We start from the raw sequence: 21,712 nt of genomic DNA on the forward strand, positions 1-21,712 counted from the left end.
CATTTTGAGCTTTTCTTGATGTGCAGTGTTAAGTGTGGGTCAATGCCTAGTTTCTGCCATACTAATTTCTAATTTTCCCAGCAATTTTTGTCAGATAGTGAGTTCTTATCCCCAAAACTGGGGTTTGTCAAACACTAGATTTTTAAAGTTATTGGCTTTTTGTCCTTTGAAACTAACCTTGAATACTATATTTTAAAAAAACTTGGGAGAGGGGGTCAGCTAGATAGTGTGGTGGATAGAGCATTAAACCTGAAGTCAGGAGGACTTAAGGACCTGCTTAGACTCTTAATACTTACTAGCTGTGTGACCCTGCGCAAGACACTTAATTCCAGTTGTCTGGGAATATAAAATATTGCTTAAATATCTAAATATATTCTGGCCTGCATTTATTGAATATATTTGGATATCTCTATCAGTTTTACTTCTAAAAGACTGGCTGCCTTCCATTATGATTTTTGATATAGATGAAGGTGCTTTTTGGTATTTAGGAATATTTGTGGATGATCTGGAATCCAATAGTGACAAAATTCCTATAGTCTCTTTCCAAGACATCAAATCCTGCCTGTTTGATCTTGCAGTGCAAATTTGGAGTTTCAGCAGATAGCTTGTGCTCTCTTAAAAGGCTGAGTGTCCACCTCTTTATGTTGATGCCCTTCTCTACCATGCAGTGATTCTGATGCATTTTAGATTCCACTCTAGATGGAAATGCTGTGGTGGATCTCTTCTTCCTTCCTACACCGTTTGGTTAGATTTCGTAGGCTTTGGATTAAGGCTACCTTGCATGGGTTATGAAGAAAGAGAACGGCCAGGCTGTCAGCACAACTCTCACCAAACAGGACCAGCTCTGCAATATTCATGATGAGCTCATCTCTGGGAGAGCCATTATCCCTCCCAAGTTTGAGCCTGGCCCTGTTGAGTAGCATAATGTTGTAGAAGAGGCGGCAAGCAAACATGATGAGGGTGATGGTCAGTATGATCAGGTGAGCGCGTGCGTCATCCTTCTGTGGACGGGCTCTTCTTCGTGCCAGCTTCCCAATGAGGAGGATGAAGAAAACCACCTCGATACTTAGCGCCAACCCAAAACCCAGGCTGAACTTGACAATCTCGTATTCGGGCCAGGCTGCCAACGGGTCAACCTGGCACAGGGCACTGTCGGATAAAGAACTAGCTGTGCCCAGAAGGATCGCGCCTCCCAGGGAGCTGCTGAAAGCACAGGCAAAGACAAGGCCCAAGTGTCCCAGTGGCTTCTGGATCAGGATTGCCGCCCTCAGACAGGGCAAATAATCCTGGAACAGGAACGTGTAGAACATGGCAATCTGAATATACTGCGCATTGAAATAACAAATGTTGAAGAAAAAAGAGAGTACCCCACAGCTCAGGTTGGTGGTTGGTATGTAATCTGGTCTAGTGATGGCAGTGAATGAAAACAGGGTTATCAGAAGGTTTGTCACAGTCAGGTCCAAGAGGTACAGGTCCAGTTTTCCTAGCTGAGAGTGCCCCTTAATGAAGGTGATCAGGTTGAATGTGCCGGCAACCAGACTTGTTGGGACAAAGAGTGCAAAGTAGATGTGCATAAATCTTGATATGATGTTCTGTGACCATATGATATCTTCAATCTTAATGAGTTCTTGGCTTGGATATTTTATCCATGTCATGTTCTGTGAGACCATCTTCTGAGGAAGGGCTTGAGGAAAACAAAGTCACAATCTGTAAAAGAAACATCCAGAAAAGATCTGTGATTGCCTCAATTACCAAGGGTTCATGATTGACCATAATAGGTTAATCATAATTTTGAAAGGTCTTGGGGTTTTTGACAGCAAGTTTCAGGAAACCTGGAGCATTCTTTGGGGGCAGATTCTATAGGTTTCTAGTAGAAGTAGAATTCTCAATACCTATTTTAAAAAGCAGGAGCAAAAGATAAAAAATTTGCATATTAGGCAAAATATGTTCTTCTGACCCTCCAATATCCCTCCATGGCACTTGTTTTTTATAAGTCCTCCTCTTTCTTTCCTCTTGTGCATCATGTACTCAAATGTTCATTCATCTAAATGCCTTCCCTTCCATTAGCATTTCCATTCACTGAGGCTAATCTCAGTAAATTATTGAGTCAATTAAATAATTAATGTGTGAATAATCAACATACAGCACCTTCCTCATATGTCACAGGAGAGTACTTAGTTGACACAAATCTACTTCCAATGAATAGAATGAGATTTGATCAGAGGATCTTCTTTTTCTCCTTGCCTGTGTTCCATGTATCTGTGTGTGTGTGTGTGTGTGTGTGTGTGTGTGTGTGTATGTGTGTGTGTACATTCACCCATAAAAGTATCAACTGCTCTATCAGGTATAAACATGCCCTCCTACATACATAAACATACATTCCAGCTCCTTCATGTTTGCTAGGATCCTCAGGTTCAGTAATCCTCAAGGATCAATAAAAAGTCCTCAGGAGAAGAGATGGTACACTTTAGAATATTTATAATATTCATATTCAAAACTAAGAATGTATGACAAGTGATAGTTTTCCTTTCCTGTCCACCTTCTTAGACTATCCCTGGTGAAGATATAGATCTGATACTCTCCAAGATTTGAGTCATAAATCAAAATGATAATGAGCTTTTTTTCAGTAACTTCCTGATTCCTTTTCCCACCAAAGAATTTTTTTTGCCTTCCTTAAGTCTATAATTTATTCTAAATGTAGTTTTATATGCTATATTATTAAAAACATTGCCCAAATTCCAAAGACAAAACCATAAAACAAAGAATAATTATTATAAGATTTGATTCTTAGTCTCTGATCTATTTAGTTCTGAATTTGAGTATTATTGTTTCATATTTTGGAACTCATGTATTTTAAACTTTAAAAAATTCTCCTATGGAAATTATAAAAAATTTCACAGTGTGGCCATAGCAGGCATCATATTTTAAAAAATAATCTCCATTGGATTGAAATCTGATTTATTTCTTTTCAGCCTGGAGTACATTTTTACTGCTAAGTTGTAAATTCTCAAAGTTAGAGGTTTCACTGACAGTGTTGACAGACTGTTAGCTATAATGGTCCCATCATGTATCACTTTAATAATTCTGTTTCCATACAAAATGGCTTCTCTTTTTCTTTTAACTAAATTGTAGGCTGTATTGCAAGATATAATTGCTATTTATTCAAAGAAAATTGAAGGCCATAAATTCAGAGATATAACTTTAATAGAATACCTGAAGGCTTGGTGGGTATAACTGAAAAATAGTAGTTTGCCTATGCTTTGTGTAATAAATAAATATCTCTAAGAAGTAGAGTCATTGCAGATTACAGAATTTTATTTGCTATAAAGAATGCATATTTTATTTGAAACATACATTTACTATAAAATAATGTGATTGTTGTTTTTGGGAGGGGGCAGAGGGAGTCCATATATCCTACAACTTGTCTATTTTAATGAATCTTGTCCCTTTCAAACTGGTCTTTTTTGAGAGGCTGTACACTTATACCAATATCGTTCAAGTACTTTTTGGAACTCTTCTTTGGGACTTAGGATCAATGTAGTGAACTGGAAAGAAAGTCAGTGTATTTGGGTTCAGATCTTAGCTTTGCCACTTTGTCTTTGTGTGACTGTGAACAAACCATTTAATCTCTCTGTGTCTTAGTTTCCTCTTTTACTAAATGAATAATGATTTAGATGCTCTTTAAGATTTGTTTCATCCTTAAATCTTTGATGATATGACTTTCTAACTGAAAGAAAATTTACACAAGATCTCCCCATACCTCCACAATGTAAACATGTGGAAATTGAGGCCCAAAGAAGTGACTTGTAGAAAATGACAAAAGATGGTTCTTTGTTATAAGAAATTTGGGAACCAGACTCTCTGACTTCAAATCCAATGTTTTTTGTACTAAAATAGGCTCTTACTTGTCTTAACAACTTTTGTAGTACGCTGACATCTAACACAATTTCTTATATGTGGTAAATTTTAAAAATTGTTTTCTCAAAATTAGAAGGAGAAGTTGAAGGAGAGTGTGGTAGTGAAAAGAGGCTTGGATTTGAAGTAAGAAAAGCCAGTTTCGGGTCTTAACTCTGCTTCTTTCTCTCAGTGCTGATGTTGGGCAAAGGACTTGAACAACCAAGGACCTTGGATTATCCTCTTTAAAATTCAGGGTTGAAATAAAATGATCTATGAGGTCCCTTCTAGCTTTAGATCCTATAAAACTGTTTGAAATTCAGCATCAGCAAACTTCTATTAATGGATCAGTCCTTAATTTCTCATCCAAAACACTGGTGAAGCTATCCTGCCATAGTTACAGGTAATTTTAAGTTACACAAGATTGGTGTCAGCTCCCAGAGAAAAAGCTACAACTCTTCTGAGTCTCTCTAATTTGAACTGAAGTTGCCTGTAGTTTCTTTTTTGAAAACTTAATGTTCACAAAGGTGCGAAATAAGCCAGTATGTTAGCTTTTTCAGTGAAGCAGAATAGCGAATTTGGGAGCAGGGAAGGTCAAAAATTGAATATTAACCTAGATTTAGAGAGGAAGCATGATGTAGTAGAGAGCACTGAGCTTCCTGTGGAGCAAAGACTGGGGAGGGCAGGGTGTCATGTGCTGCCTCTGACCCATACTGCTTGTGTGACCCTGGAAAGTCACTGAACTCCTCAATGCTTCAAGCAACTATTTAAAATTGTGTACTGATCTGCTTTAGTAAATGCAATTCCTTACCAAGAGTGGCATTCCTTACAAGTAATCATCCCAGAGTTAGTCCCTAATCTTGGTTTGTTCTCCCAGGACTTGTGTCCTGTATTGCCATTAGTCATGTTTAAATTTAGTTTAATTTTGGTGGAAAAATGTACTCCTACTACCTATATCTATTTACCAATCTTTTATTAATATAATACATTAATACTTAAAAAATTGAATTAATAATTCCCCTTTTCTCTCTTTTCCAGATATCCTCAGACCCATTGGATACAGAAATTTCTCAGGTATGTCCCAAACTTTCTTTTTTTTAAGGACCATAGTTTATATATATATAATTTCAGTATCAACTGTTTTCCAGTGAATAAAGTACTGAGTAATCACCGTGTATGATTCTAGCATGACTTGAAAATTAAGAGTCTGGATTGTCCTGAGAAGAAATTTTTGAATTTTTCTTTAAGGCAAAATGGAAAGAAAATCTTTTGAACATTTACCATGGGTAGAAAATAAAATTATTCTAATCAGAATGGATAAAGGCCATGAGATGTTAAATTTGGATTGTTTGGGACTATCTGGGCTATTTCTCATTGGATGCTTGAGAATAAATGTTTTGTTTTGTTTTGTTTTTAATAGCCAGAGGCTGTCAAAATCCTTTGATTGAGGAAATAGATCATGTTACATTTTAGTTTTGTGTTTTGTGGAGTATCTGGAGCTACCTCCAGTCTGTTCCCTACTTTTACACAACCAGGTTCAGGGCTTCTGATTTTAGGCAGGGCTAAATGAGGATGAGCCAATTGTGTCCAAATGTTTCCTCTAAACATGTGTCCTTGATTGTATTCCAGAACCAAATAGAAGTGGCCTTTAGTCATCCATTCTGTTGTATGTGCCTTTTCTCTTTTCCATAAAGAAAATTTTGAGTTGAATTTATGAATGCCAACTATGGCATTGAATTATTATAAATACTCTAATATTCTAAATTGTGCTGAAGAAAACTGGAAGCAAAGTAGAAGTTATATCAATCATTTGATCATCATCATAACAATACCTAACATTTATATTGGGGTAGCTAGGTGTTGATGTCGATTAAGTGCTGAGCTTGAGTTCAAATTTGGCCTCAGATGGGTCTTAGCTGTGTGACCCTGGACAAGTTACCTAACTCTGTTTGCCTCAGTTTATTCATCTGTAAAATGAGCTGGAGAAGGAAATGACAAACCACTCCAGGCCTTCAAAAAGATCAGTTAGACACAATTGAAAATGACTAAACATCAACATTTACATAGTGCTTACTGTGCTAAGTGCCTTACAATTATTATCTCATTTGATCCTTACAAAAACCCTGGGGAGGCAGGTGCTATTCTGATCCCCATTTTACAGAGGAGAAAAGTCACTTTCTAGTGACTTTCCCACAGTCATAGAGCTGGTAAGTCCCCGAGGTCAGATTTGAACTCTAGCATTCTATCGGCTATGCCACATAGCATTTATTAAAGACTGCCAAGGAGCAAGTGAGACAGCCTCTGCCCTCCAAGAGCATCTATTTTATTGGAGAGACAACAGGAGGCACACTGGCTGCAGTCAGTGGGCCGGGCTTCAAATTCCATCTCTGTCTGTGTGACTTTAAGAAAGTCTTTTAACTTCCCTGGATTTCAGTCTCTTCATGTAAAGAATGAGGGGGTTGATGGGTGCCTGCTGAGGGCCCTTCTGACTCTACATCTATGATTCTGTGATGTTTTGATCCCCTGAAAAATAAACAAGGTATGAACAAAGTAGAAAGCATTGAAGGCAACAGTGCCCTGATAGGTTGGGTTGGCAGGCATACAAGGCCTCGGGAAAGGGGGTGCTGGAACTGAAGGAAATGAGGGCTGCTAAGAAGAAGGGGAAAGAGCTTCCTGGCAGGCTGGAGGGTGGCATAGGGGCGCCGTGCAGGAGGCCATGGAGAGGGCGTGAAGAAGAGCAAGGTCAGATAAGCCTGGGGAGGTGAAGGCGGAACCTGTAGGGGTGAGAGCTCAGTGACAGCCCGTGCTGGGATCCAGCAAGGAGAGGAGGGAGACTGGCCAGACAGGCGGTAGGCAGAGGGAGGAGACTTCTCTTTCCAAGCTGCCTGGTGTAGAGCAGCCCTGTGTGTATGGCTTCCAGAGCTATTTCCTCTTAGGCTGGCCTAAACTCTTCTGTAACTTTTGTATCCTTGCCCTTGTTATTTCAAATGTGATAATAATTCTGAAGTACTTAGTACAGTGCCTGGCACATAGTAAGCCCTCTATAAGGTTAACTATTATTATTATTTCATAGACTATATGTGGAAAAGGTATGATTCAAAGAATCTACTGTTATATAAACTCTCCTTACCTTTTATTTACTATGATTTTTTTTTAGGAAGTAGGATAAGGAAGAGATGGGTTGATCCCTTTGAGTCCCTGTGGAAAAAGTGACCCCCAGGCCTCTGAGACATCCCTGTTTCCATAGTGATTCCAAGTTTGGCTTAATATTGGCCCACATATCTGGGACTTGGTGGTAAATCATGAGTTACTGGAAGTCAGCTTATCCATGTGAACTTGGAGCATCGTTGCCCTGGAAGAGTTTGGTATTTTAATTGATCAAACCAGCTCATCATTGGAATCCTGAGCTCTCTTAATAGCTTTTGACTACTTGAGTTAAATGGTCTCTCAGTGATGTTACTATTTAATTTTGGAGTTATTATGGAAATTATACTGATTAGGTGGATTTTGATTGGTGGGTTGGTGTACTAGTGCTAGAACATCTATCTTGTTATATCCCTCCCCCCATCCCTCTTGTTACTCTCCATACAGGATCGGGCAAGCCATGAGGCAGCATCTTTTCAATTATCTCTCTTGTAGATGAAGTGACTAAAGAAGTGCATTATCTGTGTGTGTGACTTGGTAGATATATTTAGTGGTATCTAGCTTTTTCCTTGTATTCTCCATAGTTTTCTTTTTTAAAAGTATAAGGATATTGATTCCCTTTTATAAGCACAAATAATTGCTCTGTTTCCCCAAATGGAAAGCCCTTACTTAGCCTGACCTAATTGTCCTACTTTACCAATTCTTCCTTATTTTCTATGACTTCTCTTTTTCTTCTCTTTCCCTTGTTTTAGTTACTTTTCCATTACTACAAATATTATTTGCATTTTGCATTACTATTTCTGTATCTTTATCATGCTTTTGCCCTCTTTCCAAAAAGACCTTACTCCTCAATTTGATATATTATAATCTTATAATTACTTCCCAGACCTTTGTACAAATTTACTGCCTTCATCAAGACTTTCTTGCCAAACCCAACTACTTCCATTACTGAGGATAATAGATCCATAGGATTAATAAAAATTTTTCTGGAATTGGAAAAGATTTAGAAATAATTTAAACCCGAGTCTTTATTTTAAAGATAGGGACACCGTGGGGCAACAATGATAAAGTAACTTGCCCAGGAAGAACACATCTCCTTAGTGGCAGAGCTGGGACTAGAAACAAGACCTCTTATTAAATTCCTGCCTTTTTCTGCTATACTACATTGCAGTTCTAATCCCTTATATATGCTTGAGTTATACCACACTATTTTGCATCTAGTTTTATATATTGTCAGAGTTAAACTCTTTTTGTTTTATGTCTGCATCAATTTCCTTACTAGACTGTAAGCTCCTTGAGGGCAAGAACTGTTCCTTTTACTATAATGTCTATAAAGCAGAGGTTCTTAGACATTTTCCCCCATTCCTGGCAAAGACTTCTTTGCCATAAACATTTAAGTCAGCAACTCTACAAGAGAATTTGGAGACTCATGTATTCCTAGTTTACTTTGACTAAGAATAATCATTTTTATTTAGGGTTCTTTGCAACTACAAAACCTGATGTATTTTAAAGTAAGTGCATATATGTAATAGGTGAATTTTTAAAAATGAGTACTATAATTACTGTACTATGTAAGCTGAGCTGGCAAGATCTATGTGAAACAAAATTATTGATAAATTCTCTTTTATTTGTAATGGAGTCTTGAGATCTAGGGAGTGGTCCCAACTCTGCTATTTTTTGAGCTATGTGATTTGGGGGCAAATTACTTCTTCTTAGACTTCTATAAAATTTAGACATTCAAATGCATTACTTATGAAGTCTCTTCTAGATCTAACATTCTTTGATTTAAGATATAGGCAGTATATATGGCTTGAAACTTATCAAATGTCATGGAATCAATCAATCCTATTTTCTTCCTATAGATACAGAAGGGATAAAAGGTTCTTTGTTTGAGGATGTTTTTCTTGTTTAATTCTTTTCTTGCCTCAGCACAAAGAAATTTATGTTTTCTTTCTTTTGTCATTATCTCTTTTCCCTGGGAGAAGTGAACTGTTATAGCTTCTTCAGGCTCTATTAATGTTTCCATTTCTGCCTACTCAGCTCTTCCAAACTTTATGCCAAGTTGAGTAACTGTGTCAGATTTTCTTACATGGAATCAGTCTTATTTTGTACTTCATAGCTTTTGTGGTTGGCTCATTGTCCAGGGACAGTCTAGGAACTTTCTAGTTAATTAAAATGGTTTTTATCTGGAAAACTGCCATACCCAGAGCAGGGATAGAGCTGATTAGTGTTTTGATATGTTGGATGACAAAACATTGGGATCTGACCTTGGTACTGATATTAAGATGGTATTTTGAAAGTAACCACAGGAACCAGCCACACACACTTTACCCTTATTTTGAATTTTGTATATGTCCATATCTCTATCTCTATCTCTCTGAACTAAATGACCTCACTTCAAAGGATCACATTTAAAACTTTCATGTATTTATACTGCTTCTGTGGAATGATGTATATAATATTTTCATTTAATGTTTAAGAGATATTGTCAACCTATTTAGGCCCCTTCTCTCCTCCCCTTTCCTCTTTCTTTGCCTCACATCAAAATAATTCCAGCATCAGCATTGAAGCTAAAGAGACAGTTTCAATTGTGTTTCTTCATATGTATTAAGTAATCTTGCCCAAGAGAATAGAAATATAAAAAGTCTTCTAAGACTGACATTGGGTCGATATTATAGTTTTATATAACTATAATCAATAAACTCTGTGTGTGTGTGTGTGTGTGTGTGTGTGCGCGCGCGCGCATGCGTGCACTGAGGTGGGGGTAGGGGGAAGAGAGAAAGAGAGAGAGAGAGAGAGAAACATACAGAGAGAGAGAGAGAGAGAGAGAGAGAGAGAGAGAGAGAGAGAGAGAGAGAAATCTTGTTTAGGGTCTAAATATGCCCTTAGCACCTGTTTTTTCCTCTAGACAGTAGTGATGGTTGCCATACTTGGTGTGAGGAATAGAGAATTTTGGAATATACACAGGACTCCTATAGGGTAGACTTGTTTTTTTAGTCATTATTTAAACAAACAGAGCTACCAAGATGGAATGCAGCTGGCTGGTATTGCACAACTTAAAAGGATAGATGGGCACTGAGCTGAATCCTAAGTACTGTCTTATGGGATAGACCAGATTCCTCCTTTTGGAAGATCTAAATATCCCCAACCACTTGACTGTTGTTTAACAAATATAAAAGAATGAAAATATTATTTCTTCTTTACATCCATTCCCTCAAATAAGCCCCACATACCCAAGAAACTTTCTTCTTGTTCATTCATTTTCAGTTGTATCCAATTCTTTGTGACCTCATTTGGTGTTTTCTTGAAGTGGAGAAGGAAATGGCAAACCACTTAGAGTGGATGAGGAAACTATAGCCAATATGGTTACATGACTTGCCCAGGGTCACACAGTTATGTAAGTGTCTGAGGCCAGATTTGAACTTAGGAAGATGGAGTTTTCTTGGCACTTTATCCACTGAGCCATCTTGTTGCCCAAAACAAATTTATTTTTACTAATATTAATAATCTGAGATTCACAGAAAATTGGACAGAGTACAAAATCTTGGTGTAAACTTTTATTATCCCCCTGAATTCAGAAGGATCCATTCATGGGCCACAACCTCTTCCTCCTATTTTCAAGTCTATCCATTGTATAAGACACATTTATCTCATGTTTTCCCCAGCTCCAAGGTTAGTCAAATCAAAAATTATTCATTAAGTACCTACTATGTCCCAGGCATTGTGCTATTGTGCTGGAAATACAAAGAATCTTAGCTGAGCTCTTAGGGAACTCACAGTCTAATGGGGAGGTCATGTGTAAAAAATTATATACAAATAAAATATAAACAGGATAAACTAAGATTACCTAATCATAGAGAGAAGGGGGACTAGCATTAGCCTTTTATTCACAAACACATGGACTGGAAAGTTTGCCTATGCTTGTCTACTCAAGTTGACTATTTATATAAAAATTAGCTTGCTTCCCCCATCCCACTGAATCTACATCTGAGAGTTCTGGTTGTGCCACCTTGTTAGCTAAAAAGCACTGAGAACAACTTTTAAATTTAAGAAATGCAGACTGACTCCTTATGTCCCTATGGGGAGCTGCCTTGGGAAGGATCCCTGCCTAGAGGTGGCACATGGTGTAGAATGCCTGCTTAAATTTTGAGCACAGCCCAACATGTCCTGTTGGAGGGGTCTTAACACCTCTCATTTCCTCATTTCTTGAATGAGAAAGTTGTTCTAAATGACCTCTAGAAGTTCCTTCCAATTTTTATGCTTGTAGTACATTCACTTCACTTTTCTTTTTCACTTCTTTTTTTTTTTTTTCCTAAACTGAGCCTTATAAAGTAAATGAGGAATTCATACAAGATTTGCTGAATACACTTAATGGTGATGTTTTACTTCTTGTACTCCTGTTTATATTTAGAGCAAGAATTCCTAACCTGGAGTATATGAATTTTTTAAAAAAATTAATATTTTGATAACTGAATTTCAGTATAAAGGCAGTTAGATGGCAAAGATGGTAGAGTCCTAAGCCTGGTTAGCCTTTGAAAGGTTTGAGGAATGGGGTGAGGAAGAGAAATTGTGTTGACTTCAGATATTTGAATAAGTTTTTAGAAGAGGGATTAGACCTGCTCTCAAAGGGTAGAAAATGGGGAAAGGTGATGGGGGGAGAAAAGTTCCTTGAACTAATTGGGCTGAGGAAAGTTTCTTAACAATTTGAGCTGTCCAAAAATTATTTGCTCTTGGGAGAGATTAGTAAAAGAGGTCTGGCTTTAGTCTTCAAGCAAAGACTAGATGACTACTTCTTTGGATGGAACTAGATGATAGGTGTATATGACCTACTGAGTTGTGTGTGTGTGTGTGTGTGTGTGTGTGTGTCTGTCTGTCTGTCTGTCTGTGTCTATGTATGTACATTTGTGTGTGTTGTTTTCTAGTTGATACAAAAAAATTCCTATTCAAAAAATAACCTCCATTTTCAGTCCAAATAAATCAGGACATGCTTGTTTTCATTACAAAGAAATTCTCTTTGCAGTGGATAGAGTGTTCAGCCTGCACCCAGGAAGACCTGGGTTCAGATTTAATCTTTGGTCACTTAGTAGTTGGGTGACCAATCCAATAAAATTCAGTAGGCATTTATTAAGCACTCACTGTGTCTGACAGTATGCTAAGTGATGGGCACACAGTTAATAAAAGAAAGGCAGCCCCTGCCTTCAAAAGACTTAATAATCTAATGATTCTAAGTAAATCACTTAACCTCCATTTGCCCCATTTTTCTCATCTGCAAAATGGAGATAATAAGAGTACCTATTTATAAATACCTTTACACAGTGTTTGACATTTAGTGTCACATTAATGCTTAGCTTTGTTAATGCTCTCTTTAACAAGATTTAATCCAGGATTCCTTTTTTTAACACTATAGTCAAATGTATGCTTCTAGATTATTAGTAAAATAAAAGCTTAGAAGAGGATATGAGAAAGTAGAGGACATAAAAGTTCAAGAGTTTAGAGTTTTTGCAAATTGGAGATTAATTGGAAATTGTTAAATTACATACTTAGAGATGGATTAAGAACTCCTTGATAGTGTGAATGTTGAAAACTATCTTTGTATATATTTTAAAAATAAAAAGCTATTGTTGTTTAAAGATAGATTACTGCCTTCACAGATTGTAGGCTTTCAATTCATATTCCAGACTGCTCTATCTATACTTTTCCTTAAATTTTAGGGAGCTAATGTTTGTGGCAGGGCTTTTTAGCCTTTTGTGGCTAAAAACTGAAAATTGAATGGATGCCCACCAATTGGAGAATGGCTGAATAAGTTGTGGTATATGAATGTTATGGAATATTATTGTTCTATAAGAAATGACCAGCAGGATGATTTCAGAAAGGCCTGGAGAATTTACATGAGCTGATGCTGAGTGAAATGAGCAGAACCAGGAGGTCATTATACACTTCAACAACAATACTACATGAGGATCAGTTCAGATGGACATGACTCTCTTCAATAATGAGAGGATCCAAATCAGTTCCAATTGATCTGTAATGAACAGAACCAGCTACACCCAGAGAAAGAACACTGGGAAATGAGTATGGACCACAGCATAACATTTCCATTCTTTCTGTTATTGCTTATTTGCATTTTTGGTTTTTTTCCCTCAGGTTATTTTTACCTTCTTTCTAAATCCAGTCTTTCTTGTGTAATAAGATAACTGTATAAATATGTATACATATATTGTATTTAACATATATTTTAACATATTAAAAAAAATATGTTATGGGATTACCTGCCATCTGGGGAGGGGAAAAGTTGAAACAGAAGTTTTTGCAAGGGTCAATGTTGAAAAATTACCCATGGATATGTTTTGTATATAAAAAGCTATAATAAAAAAAATTAGTGAGCTAGGTGGCAGATGGTTAGAAGTAGAGTCTGGAAGACTTGCCTTCGACATTTACTGGCTGTGTGACTCTGGGCAAGTCACTTAACCTTCTCTCTCAGTCTTAGTTTCCTCACCCCCCCAATTTTTTTTTTCCTGTTTATTTATTTATTTATATTTGGCACCTACTGCACAGGGATTATTTTGAGGATCAAAAGAGTAGAGCACTTTGCAGACTTTAAAAATGTTGGTTGTTATTATTATTATAAATATAAATAAATAAATCCCACACACTCATTGAAAGCCTTGTTTTGGCTCTTTTAACATTTTGGGGGTATCAATGTAGCACCAAAACTTTCTCTCAATCACTTGACTACTTGATCACTTCACCTCCTTTTCTATTTATGCATGTGCCATCAGTCTCATTTTGGTCAATGGAATTCCTACCAATATAACTTTAATGGGGGGGGGGGGGGAATCTATTTACCAGCATGATTTGTGAAAACTTTAGAGTATATATATTGTATCTGTTCTTTTTTTTTAATAATTTTTTTTGAGGCAGATGTCACAGTGGATAGAGCACCAGCCCTGAAGTCAGGAGGACTTGAGTTCAAATCTAGTCTCAGACACTTTAACACTTCGTAGCTATGTGACCCTGGGCAAGTCACTTAACCTCAACTGCCTCAGCAAAAAAAAAAAAAAAACAAACAAAACCTAGTAATAAATTTTTTTTCTTTCTTCAATTACATGTTAAAACAGTTTTAAACTTTTTTTTAAAATTTTGAATTTCAGATTTTATCCCTCCACCCTTCCCTCCTTTCTCTCCTCACTGAGAAAGTAAGCTATCTGATATAGTTTATATGTATAATCATGTAAAACATTTCCATATTATTAATTTTGTATAAGAAGATTCAGATTTTTTAAAAAGGTGAAAAAATTATGCTTCATTTTGCATTCCCTGCTTCCATTTTTTTTTCTCTGCAATAGCTCTGTCCTTCTAAATACACTTATATTGTGATTACCATTGCAGGGTGGGAAATGGGGTTTACTTGACCACTTAGCTCTAACCTGGCTTAGCCCTGGACCCTCTGGTTAAGAATGTAAATTCTAATTCTAGAGCCTGCTTCTCTCTTATTTCTAATGAACTCAGTTATCTTCAGAAAAAATCAGGCAAGAACCTCAGAAAGGAGAAAAGGAAAACGAGTGGGAATAGAAAACCCCAAAGAGGCCTTTTAACAATTCAAATCAAATTGGCCAGAGTTGTTGTCCAGCTTTCACAAAACTACAGTTTGTCTGAAAATCCTGAAGCAGTTACCTTAAAATGTTTCAAAACTCCCTTTCTATGTACCAGGAAACAAAACAAGCAGCATTTTAACCCTCCCCACTCTTCTCTCCCCCTCAAATCTAGAGAGAAGCCAAAACTTTCACTTAATCTTAGATCTGTCAGGCCTAGCTGTACTTATTTCAGTAATGAATATTTATTATTATGCATCTATTATGAGTAAGCCTTGGGGATACAAAGAATAAATTAGACCCTGTCCTCGGGTAGTTTATATTCTGCAGGGGGCTACTACATAAATGTAGATAAGTATAATAAAGGAGAGGCAGTGAAGAGCTAAAGAAGAGACTAGATTACAGAAATTATGGATATTTGAGTAAGGAGAGAGCTCTAATAGCCTAGATGATCAGACCTCACCAAAGGGGTTTATTTAGTATTTAAGGTGAGCCTTGAAAGGGGAGCATAAGAATTCTGAAAGGCAGAGATGAAGGAGAATATTGCAGGGAGAGGATATGGTTTGTACATACACAGAGAACATGTTGCGGCAGACATTAAATGCCCCGTAAAGGCAAAGACTGAGAGTTGTAGAGACCTTTAAATGCTAGACTAAGAGAAGTTTATATTTTACCTTACAGGCATTAGGGAGCCACTGAAGGTATTTTTGTGCAGGGAAATTTGTAGCTCTATACCTTAGGAAAATGTTATATGAAGAAGAATTTGGAATATGGAAAGGTGCTGGAGGCAGGAGACCAATTTGGAAACTGCTATGATAGTCTTTTTTGAAAGGTGATAAGGCCCTGAACTAGACTATGATGGCAAGGATGAGAATAGAGAGAAAACAGGCGAGGTAAGAGATGCTATAAAGGTAGAATCTTTACCTTTTTTAAAGAAAAAATTAAATGATATTTTATTTTTTCTAATTGCGTGTAAAACAGTTTTTAACATTTATTTTTTAAAATTTTGAGTTCCAGATTCTCCCCCCTGCCCATGATAAGCAATTTTACATAGGTTATAATATGCAGTCATGCAAAACACATTTCTTTATTTGTCATGTTATGAAAGAAAACGGATCCCCTAAAAACCCCCACAAAAATAGATGAAAAATAGTGTGTTTTGATCTGTGTTTTGACTCCATCAGTTCTTTTTCTGGAGCTGTATTGCATTTTTCATGAGAGAGAGAGACAGAGGCAGACAGACAGAGAAACAGAGAAGAAAAACAGACAGACAAAGAAACAGAGAGAAGAGAGAAACAGAGATAGTGAGAAGAGAGAGAAAGAGAAGGAGAAAGAGAGAGAGAGAGAGAGAGAGAGAGAGAGAGAGAGAGAGAGAGAGAGAGAGAGAGAGAGAGGAGAGAGAAGGAGAGAGGTGTGTAATGCATTTTCTCATTTGATCCTCAAATAACTCTGTGAGATAGATGCTGTTCATATCATTTATGAAAGAAGAAGCAGAGATTCAGAAAGATTGTGGTTTGGCCACAGCCATGTGACTACTAGGTATCTAAAGTGTATTTTGAACTTTCTGTTTCTAAGTACTCTTATAGTGGTAGTTTTGCCAGAAACCGGGAAGTTGGAAAGAGGGGCAGATTTGGGGGGAAAAAGACAATGAGATTGGTTTGGAGTTTAGATTGGGTTTGATGTTAGGAGGAATTTTTTTTTTTTTTAAGAACTGAAAATTATCTGTTGAGTTGATATAATTAACTCCATTTTGTTCAATATTGCCATCCCATCCTTTTTCTCCCCATATGATGTCTCAGCAAAATCTCTCTCAAAAACTCCCTTCCCCCTCATTTATTTATGGATTACCTTATCTTATAAAGCAGTAGTAGGACCTTAACACATGCTTATTGACTTCTTTTGTTGCTTTCTAGCTTTTACTCTTTCACATAGTTGTGGAGGGAAGAATGAAGAAATATTATCTAGGGAATTGTGAGATACACATGTTCATCATCTATTGATGGTATGTGTCACACTCTTAAGAGTATAAATGAATTATAGTTTACTTGTATGTCTGCACTCTATGTTGATTTATTTTGGGCAGTAGCTAGTAAGAACCCTTTGATGGTGCAAAAAAATATAGATTATTTTAGAATTTTAAAACTGTAAAATGTTTCCTTTTTATAGAGATAATGCAAATAAAGAGATAGGGTTAAAAATTCTTTAAATTCTTATACAAATAAGTTTTTCAAGTGATTTAGTTTGAGAAATTAAATTTTCACAAAAATTTCACCTCTATACTAATTGGCAGTCATACAAAACAATATGATAAAGTAGACTAAAAAGTCTTTAGTTAGTAATAATGAAAATTCATATGTAAATTAAGTAAAGAAATTATTCTTATCCCAGAAGGGGAATTAAAAACATGAGGCAATGGTTAAATCTGCTGTTCAAAGTCCAATCTAATTCATACATTTACTTCTAAGATCTCTGGGATAACTTTCCTAACTCACTGTCTCTTTTTGTCCATACCACAGATTGTCCCCCAGTCAACTCTCATCAGAGTCCTACCAATGCAACCTAAGAGAGCTCCGTAGGAATTTACTTAGGGATCACAGGGTCAGCAATATGTGTCAGAGGAATCAGGCTTCCTGATTCTTTAGACCCTGAAAAATCTTGAAACAAGTGAGACATATTTGCATATGCTCCCTTCTCTCCTCTGACATTGCCTCTGCCCTGGTGTATCACTTTAAGCCTTGACTATTATAATATCCTAACAGATTGGTGTGCTGTGAAAGGGTCTGCATGCCCCAAGTCTTTTCCCCACTTTAGTCTATTCTCCTCTCCTCTGTCAAAGTGATTTTTCCAAAGTACCAGTCTGTCAATGTCACACGCTTCACCCCTCACCTCCCTTTCACTCCTCCATTTTCACTGTTAGTTAATTTCATTTGCTCCCCCCAAGATCAAATATAAAATCTCCTATTTAGCCTTCAAATCCTTTCATAAGCTGTTCCTTGTAGTTTCCAACCTTTCTGATCTTCTTACATTCTGCAATCCAGTGACACTGCCTTCCCAACTACAGATATTTTCATTGACTGTTCTATGCCTGTTATGCTCCCCTTCTTATCTCTACCTCCTAGTTTTTTTGGGCTTCTTTCAAGTCTTATCTAAAATCTCACCTTCTACAGGAAGCTTTTTCCAATCCCCTTTAATTTTTGTATCTTTCCTCTGTTGTTCCCCCCCCCCCCCCATATATCCTTAATTTAACCTGTTTCTGGATAGTTGTTTTCATGGCTGCCAGTAGTCAATCAAAGATTTATGTAACTACCATGTGCCAGGCATTGTGCTGAGTTCTGGGAATATCAAGAAAAACAACAAAAAAAAAAGTGGAGCTCACTGTCTAATGGAAAGATATTATACACGCAAACAGGCTATATCCAAGTATAAATTGGAAACAAAATACTTTGACTCACTGGGTATGTTCAGAAATCATTTGGAGATGGAGGACTGGAATTTAAAAGAAAGATTATGGCTAGATATATAGACTTAGGATTCATCTACAAAGACATAATTATTGAATCTTTGAGAATAAATGAATTTTCCAAGGGGGAAGAGTATAAAGAGACAGGAAGAAGGCCCAGCAAAGAACTTTTTTGGCAACCATTTGCTTGGGATGGTTGGTCTGGAGATAGGGGGAAAGGAAGGAGATAGGTGATGATCCAACGAAGGAATTTTCAGACAGGTCAGAAGATAATGGGGGAGGGAAGGGAGGGAGGAGTGCGAGGGGGGGAGGAAGCTGCAGCCAAGAGAGAGGACAGATTATCAAAAGCTGTAGAAAGTTCATCTCAGGAAGAGTACTGATGATGAGGGAAACAGGTTAGGAATTTAGCTAGTATAAAAATCACTAATAATCTTTAAGAGAGCTGTTTTTGTATGACTGAGGAAAAAATGGTGGAAAGTCAATGGAGATTTGGTGTATTTAAGATTCCCATTAGTATTGTGAAGTAGTTAGTAACATTTCTATCAACCCTCTCTGGGCCCTGTGTTTTAAGCTTACTGTTTTGCATCTCCTCGGAGATGAAAGCAAGGAAAGTATTAAACTTTAGTTTCTGTTAAAATGCTAAGATTTGATGAATATTTATATTTTAAAAGTTCTCTTGAGACTCCAAAGGAATGAATAACTTATGGTAAATTTCTTGAAACTGTGGATTTTGAATGGGGTAAGGGAAAGAGGAAGTCTACTTTTGGAAACTGCCTTTCCCAATCTCTCAAATCATTCTAAATGGCTGCTGCCTACATATAATGCCATCTTTGTGTATCAGATTTAAGAATCTGGACTTAAAAAAAAAATTAACCTAAAATTCAGATGGATATCTAACCAAGAGTATGCCATTGTCCTCTAGTCTGAAAGCACCAATATCTTTCATGCTTTTATATAATTCCAGTTGTACCCTTCTCTGCTACCTAAAACTTTTCCTCTCTCCATGCTCTTCCCCTTACCCCCCAATCCCATTTCTCCCCTTCTTCCTAATAGCTAGAGAAATTTTTTACTTTCAGGTCTCACGTTCCTCCAAAACAAATACATTTCAGATGCTCCTGCTATTAAAAGTTCATTGTTTTCTTCTGAATTTAAATTTCTGGATGAAACTCCTCCAACAACAGTAATTCATTGAACTGTCCTGTTTCCTTTCAGTAATAACATTTCCTTCATCTCTGGGAGACAGCTGTGATGAGAACCACTAATCTTGCTTAAATGAAGAAGGCCTGAGCCATCTAATCAGTGATCTCAATTCTGAACTCTAGGAAAATAAAGGTCTTTGGTTGCCTGCTTGTATGTGAGAGAAAGAATCATAGGCTGTCCTGCTGGAAAGGAACTCATAGATCATTTAGCTAATCAATCTTATTTTTCTTTTTAGTCTTTTTTAAAGAAAATTTTTATAAAGGAGGAAACAGAGACTAGAGAGATGTTAAGTAACTTGCTCAGAGTGACACATGTAAGCTGGAACAGTTCTATTCTTACATCAGACTCCAGACTCAATTCTCTTTCCACTATTCTCTTGTGTTTGTGTATGGATGTGTGTGTGTGTGTGTGTGTGTGTGTGTGTGTGTGTGTGAATATGGAGGAGTGCACCCACTCTCAGTTGGTCCCTAGAGCTAGCCAATGTTATAAATAAACTTCATTTTAAGAGAGAGAAACTTCCCACAGATGTGAAATTGCATTGGTCTCCTAGACAGCTAAAACATTGTAAATCAGAAGGAGGAGGGTAAACTAAAATTGAAAGCAGGATTGTTCTTGTTGGCAGGACCAAAGTTTTACAGATCAAAACAAAGCTAAACAAAGTTAAGCACTTACCTCAGCTACAGACTGCTTTACTCCTGAAACTGTAAGTTTTCCCCACTGAATCCTGGTCCAAGGACGACAACTTCTGGAAGAAAAGCTTCTGTTTCAAAAGTAGCTATAGTCTTTGCCTGCTGTCTAAATACTTGTCACCTTCTTCAGTTGCTGTGTATGAACTTAAGTCTGGGTAGGCTACAGACTACAGAAATCTACAGTTATGCAAGGAAAGCATGAATTCAGTCTTAAGACGTTCAAACCACACACACTGCATTTTAAATAGCATGGTTTTGTCACATGACTTAAAATTCAAATCAATCTACGTAGTAAGGTATTTTGGTATCCTAGAACAAGAAAGTACAGTGTGTGTGTGTGTGTGTGTGTGTGTGTGTACACTGTTGAATGGCTGGGGCATTCCGGTTGTTCCTCCCTTAGATTCCACAACTTGGCCCCTTCACATAACAGCTCCACCCAGAGTCTAGCCAGCCTCTGTAGCTGAATTTTAATAGTCCTATTGCTTAAAATAAGATCTAGTTCCCCCACACCCACAATGACACAGCAAACCTTGAAAATAAAAAATTGTATCCCAAACCTGTAGAAGCAAAAGAAAATACTTTCATATGTTCTCATTTAATATCACTTAGATTTTTCTAGCTCTGTCTTTATTCAAAATAAAAGCAGCTTTATTCTATACTCTGGAATCTAGAGTCTAGAGCTCACTCTCCACTGAACATAATATCATGTGGACAGAGTAGACATTTATGATGACTAGAGAAATCATCAAAAGTCTTTGCTACTATTCAGAAACATATCCACTACTAGATTGCTGAAGTGCCTGAAAATCCCAGTGACTCATTCTTGGGTCAAGACGTCTCCATTGAGGCGTTTTTGCCTGGATGGGATGAAGGCGGGAATAGCTTTTATCATCTTAAGACAGATCACTATATCATATGATTCTATTAGCTATTTATTATCTGGTAAATTCAGCTCAGAAGACTGGGTAACTTCTACGGGGGGGGGGGGATTAGGATGAATGAAGATTTGGCAATATTCAGAGCAATGAGGGGGCCAAGAGACAATATTAAATTACACAAGTATATGTAATGTTCTCTCTAAAATGTAATGTTCTCTGTTGCAGTTTTCTTGGGGTCTCTGGGAGCAGCCTTTGTTTCAGTTCAGTAATCACCCCACGAGTAGCCAGGGATTAAAGTCCAAATCCTTTATTGTCTCTTTCAGTCTTGTCTCCTTTCCTGGGGCCCGGTTAGCTTTCTTATAGTCCTATCTCTCTCCTTGGTTCTGTGGGCTTAAATTCCTGCCTCCTTCTCTGCCCTCTGAATCTCTCCGAATCTGCAAAAGTTTGTGCTTCAGCCTGTAGCCACCACAAAGGTGGACGATGTAATGAATCTGTCTCAGCCTCTGAGAGCTTCTAGTGCGCTTGTCTTTTTTGGCCCCAAGAGCTTCTCCCTTATATGCTCCACACTAAGTACAAACCAATCAATAATATCACTAGGAAACCATTATTTGTCGTAGGATTAAATCAATGTTAAACTAGATTTAACCATTGTCTCCTCAATCCCACTTAGTGCCTTGTTTCAAGTTCTAGCCCATAACATCTCCTTGTAGGATTAAATCAGTCATACTGAACCATGCTAAATTAGATAACTATTGTCTCTGTCAATTCCACTGACTTAGTACCTTGTAAGAATCCTTTGTTTTCATGTTCAAAGTTCTGGCCCATAACAAGTATATGGTAAAAAAAAAAGAAAGA

General features: G+C 37.2%; 2 protein-coding genes across 2 annotated transcripts in view; one reads left to right on the plus strand and one right to left on the minus strand.

The window, feature by feature from the left end:
- The window catches only part of C1H7orf50 (chromosome 1 C7orf50 homolog), a 350,397-nt gene that overhangs the window by 96,423 nt on the left and 232,262 nt on the right, over positions 1–21,712 (plus strand). The window contains exon 4 of the mRNA XM_031943517.1: positions 4,933–4,968. Within this exon, the coding sequence (XP_031799377.1) occupies positions 4,933–4,968 (36 nt within the window). The remainder of the gene's footprint in view (positions 1–4,932; positions 4,969–21,712) is intronic.
- Positions 120–20,429, minus strand: LOC100929389. The gene is made up of 2 exons (XM_003761511.4): positions 19,963–20,429; positions 120–1,707 (listed from the first exon to the last, which is right to left on the minus strand). The coding sequence occupies exon 2, from the start codon at positions 1,668–1,670 to the stop codon at positions 696–698; it is 975 nt and encodes a 324-aa protein (XP_003761559.2). The 5' UTR covers positions 1,671–1,707; positions 19,963–20,429; the 3' UTR covers positions 120–695.

Source organism: Sarcophilus harrisii, chromosome 1 (genome assembly GCF_902635505.1).
Source record: "Sarcophilus harrisii chromosome 1, mSarHar1.11, whole genome shotgun sequence".
NCBI lineage: Eukaryota > Metazoa > Chordata > Mammalia > Dasyuromorphia > Dasyuridae > Sarcophilus > Sarcophilus harrisii.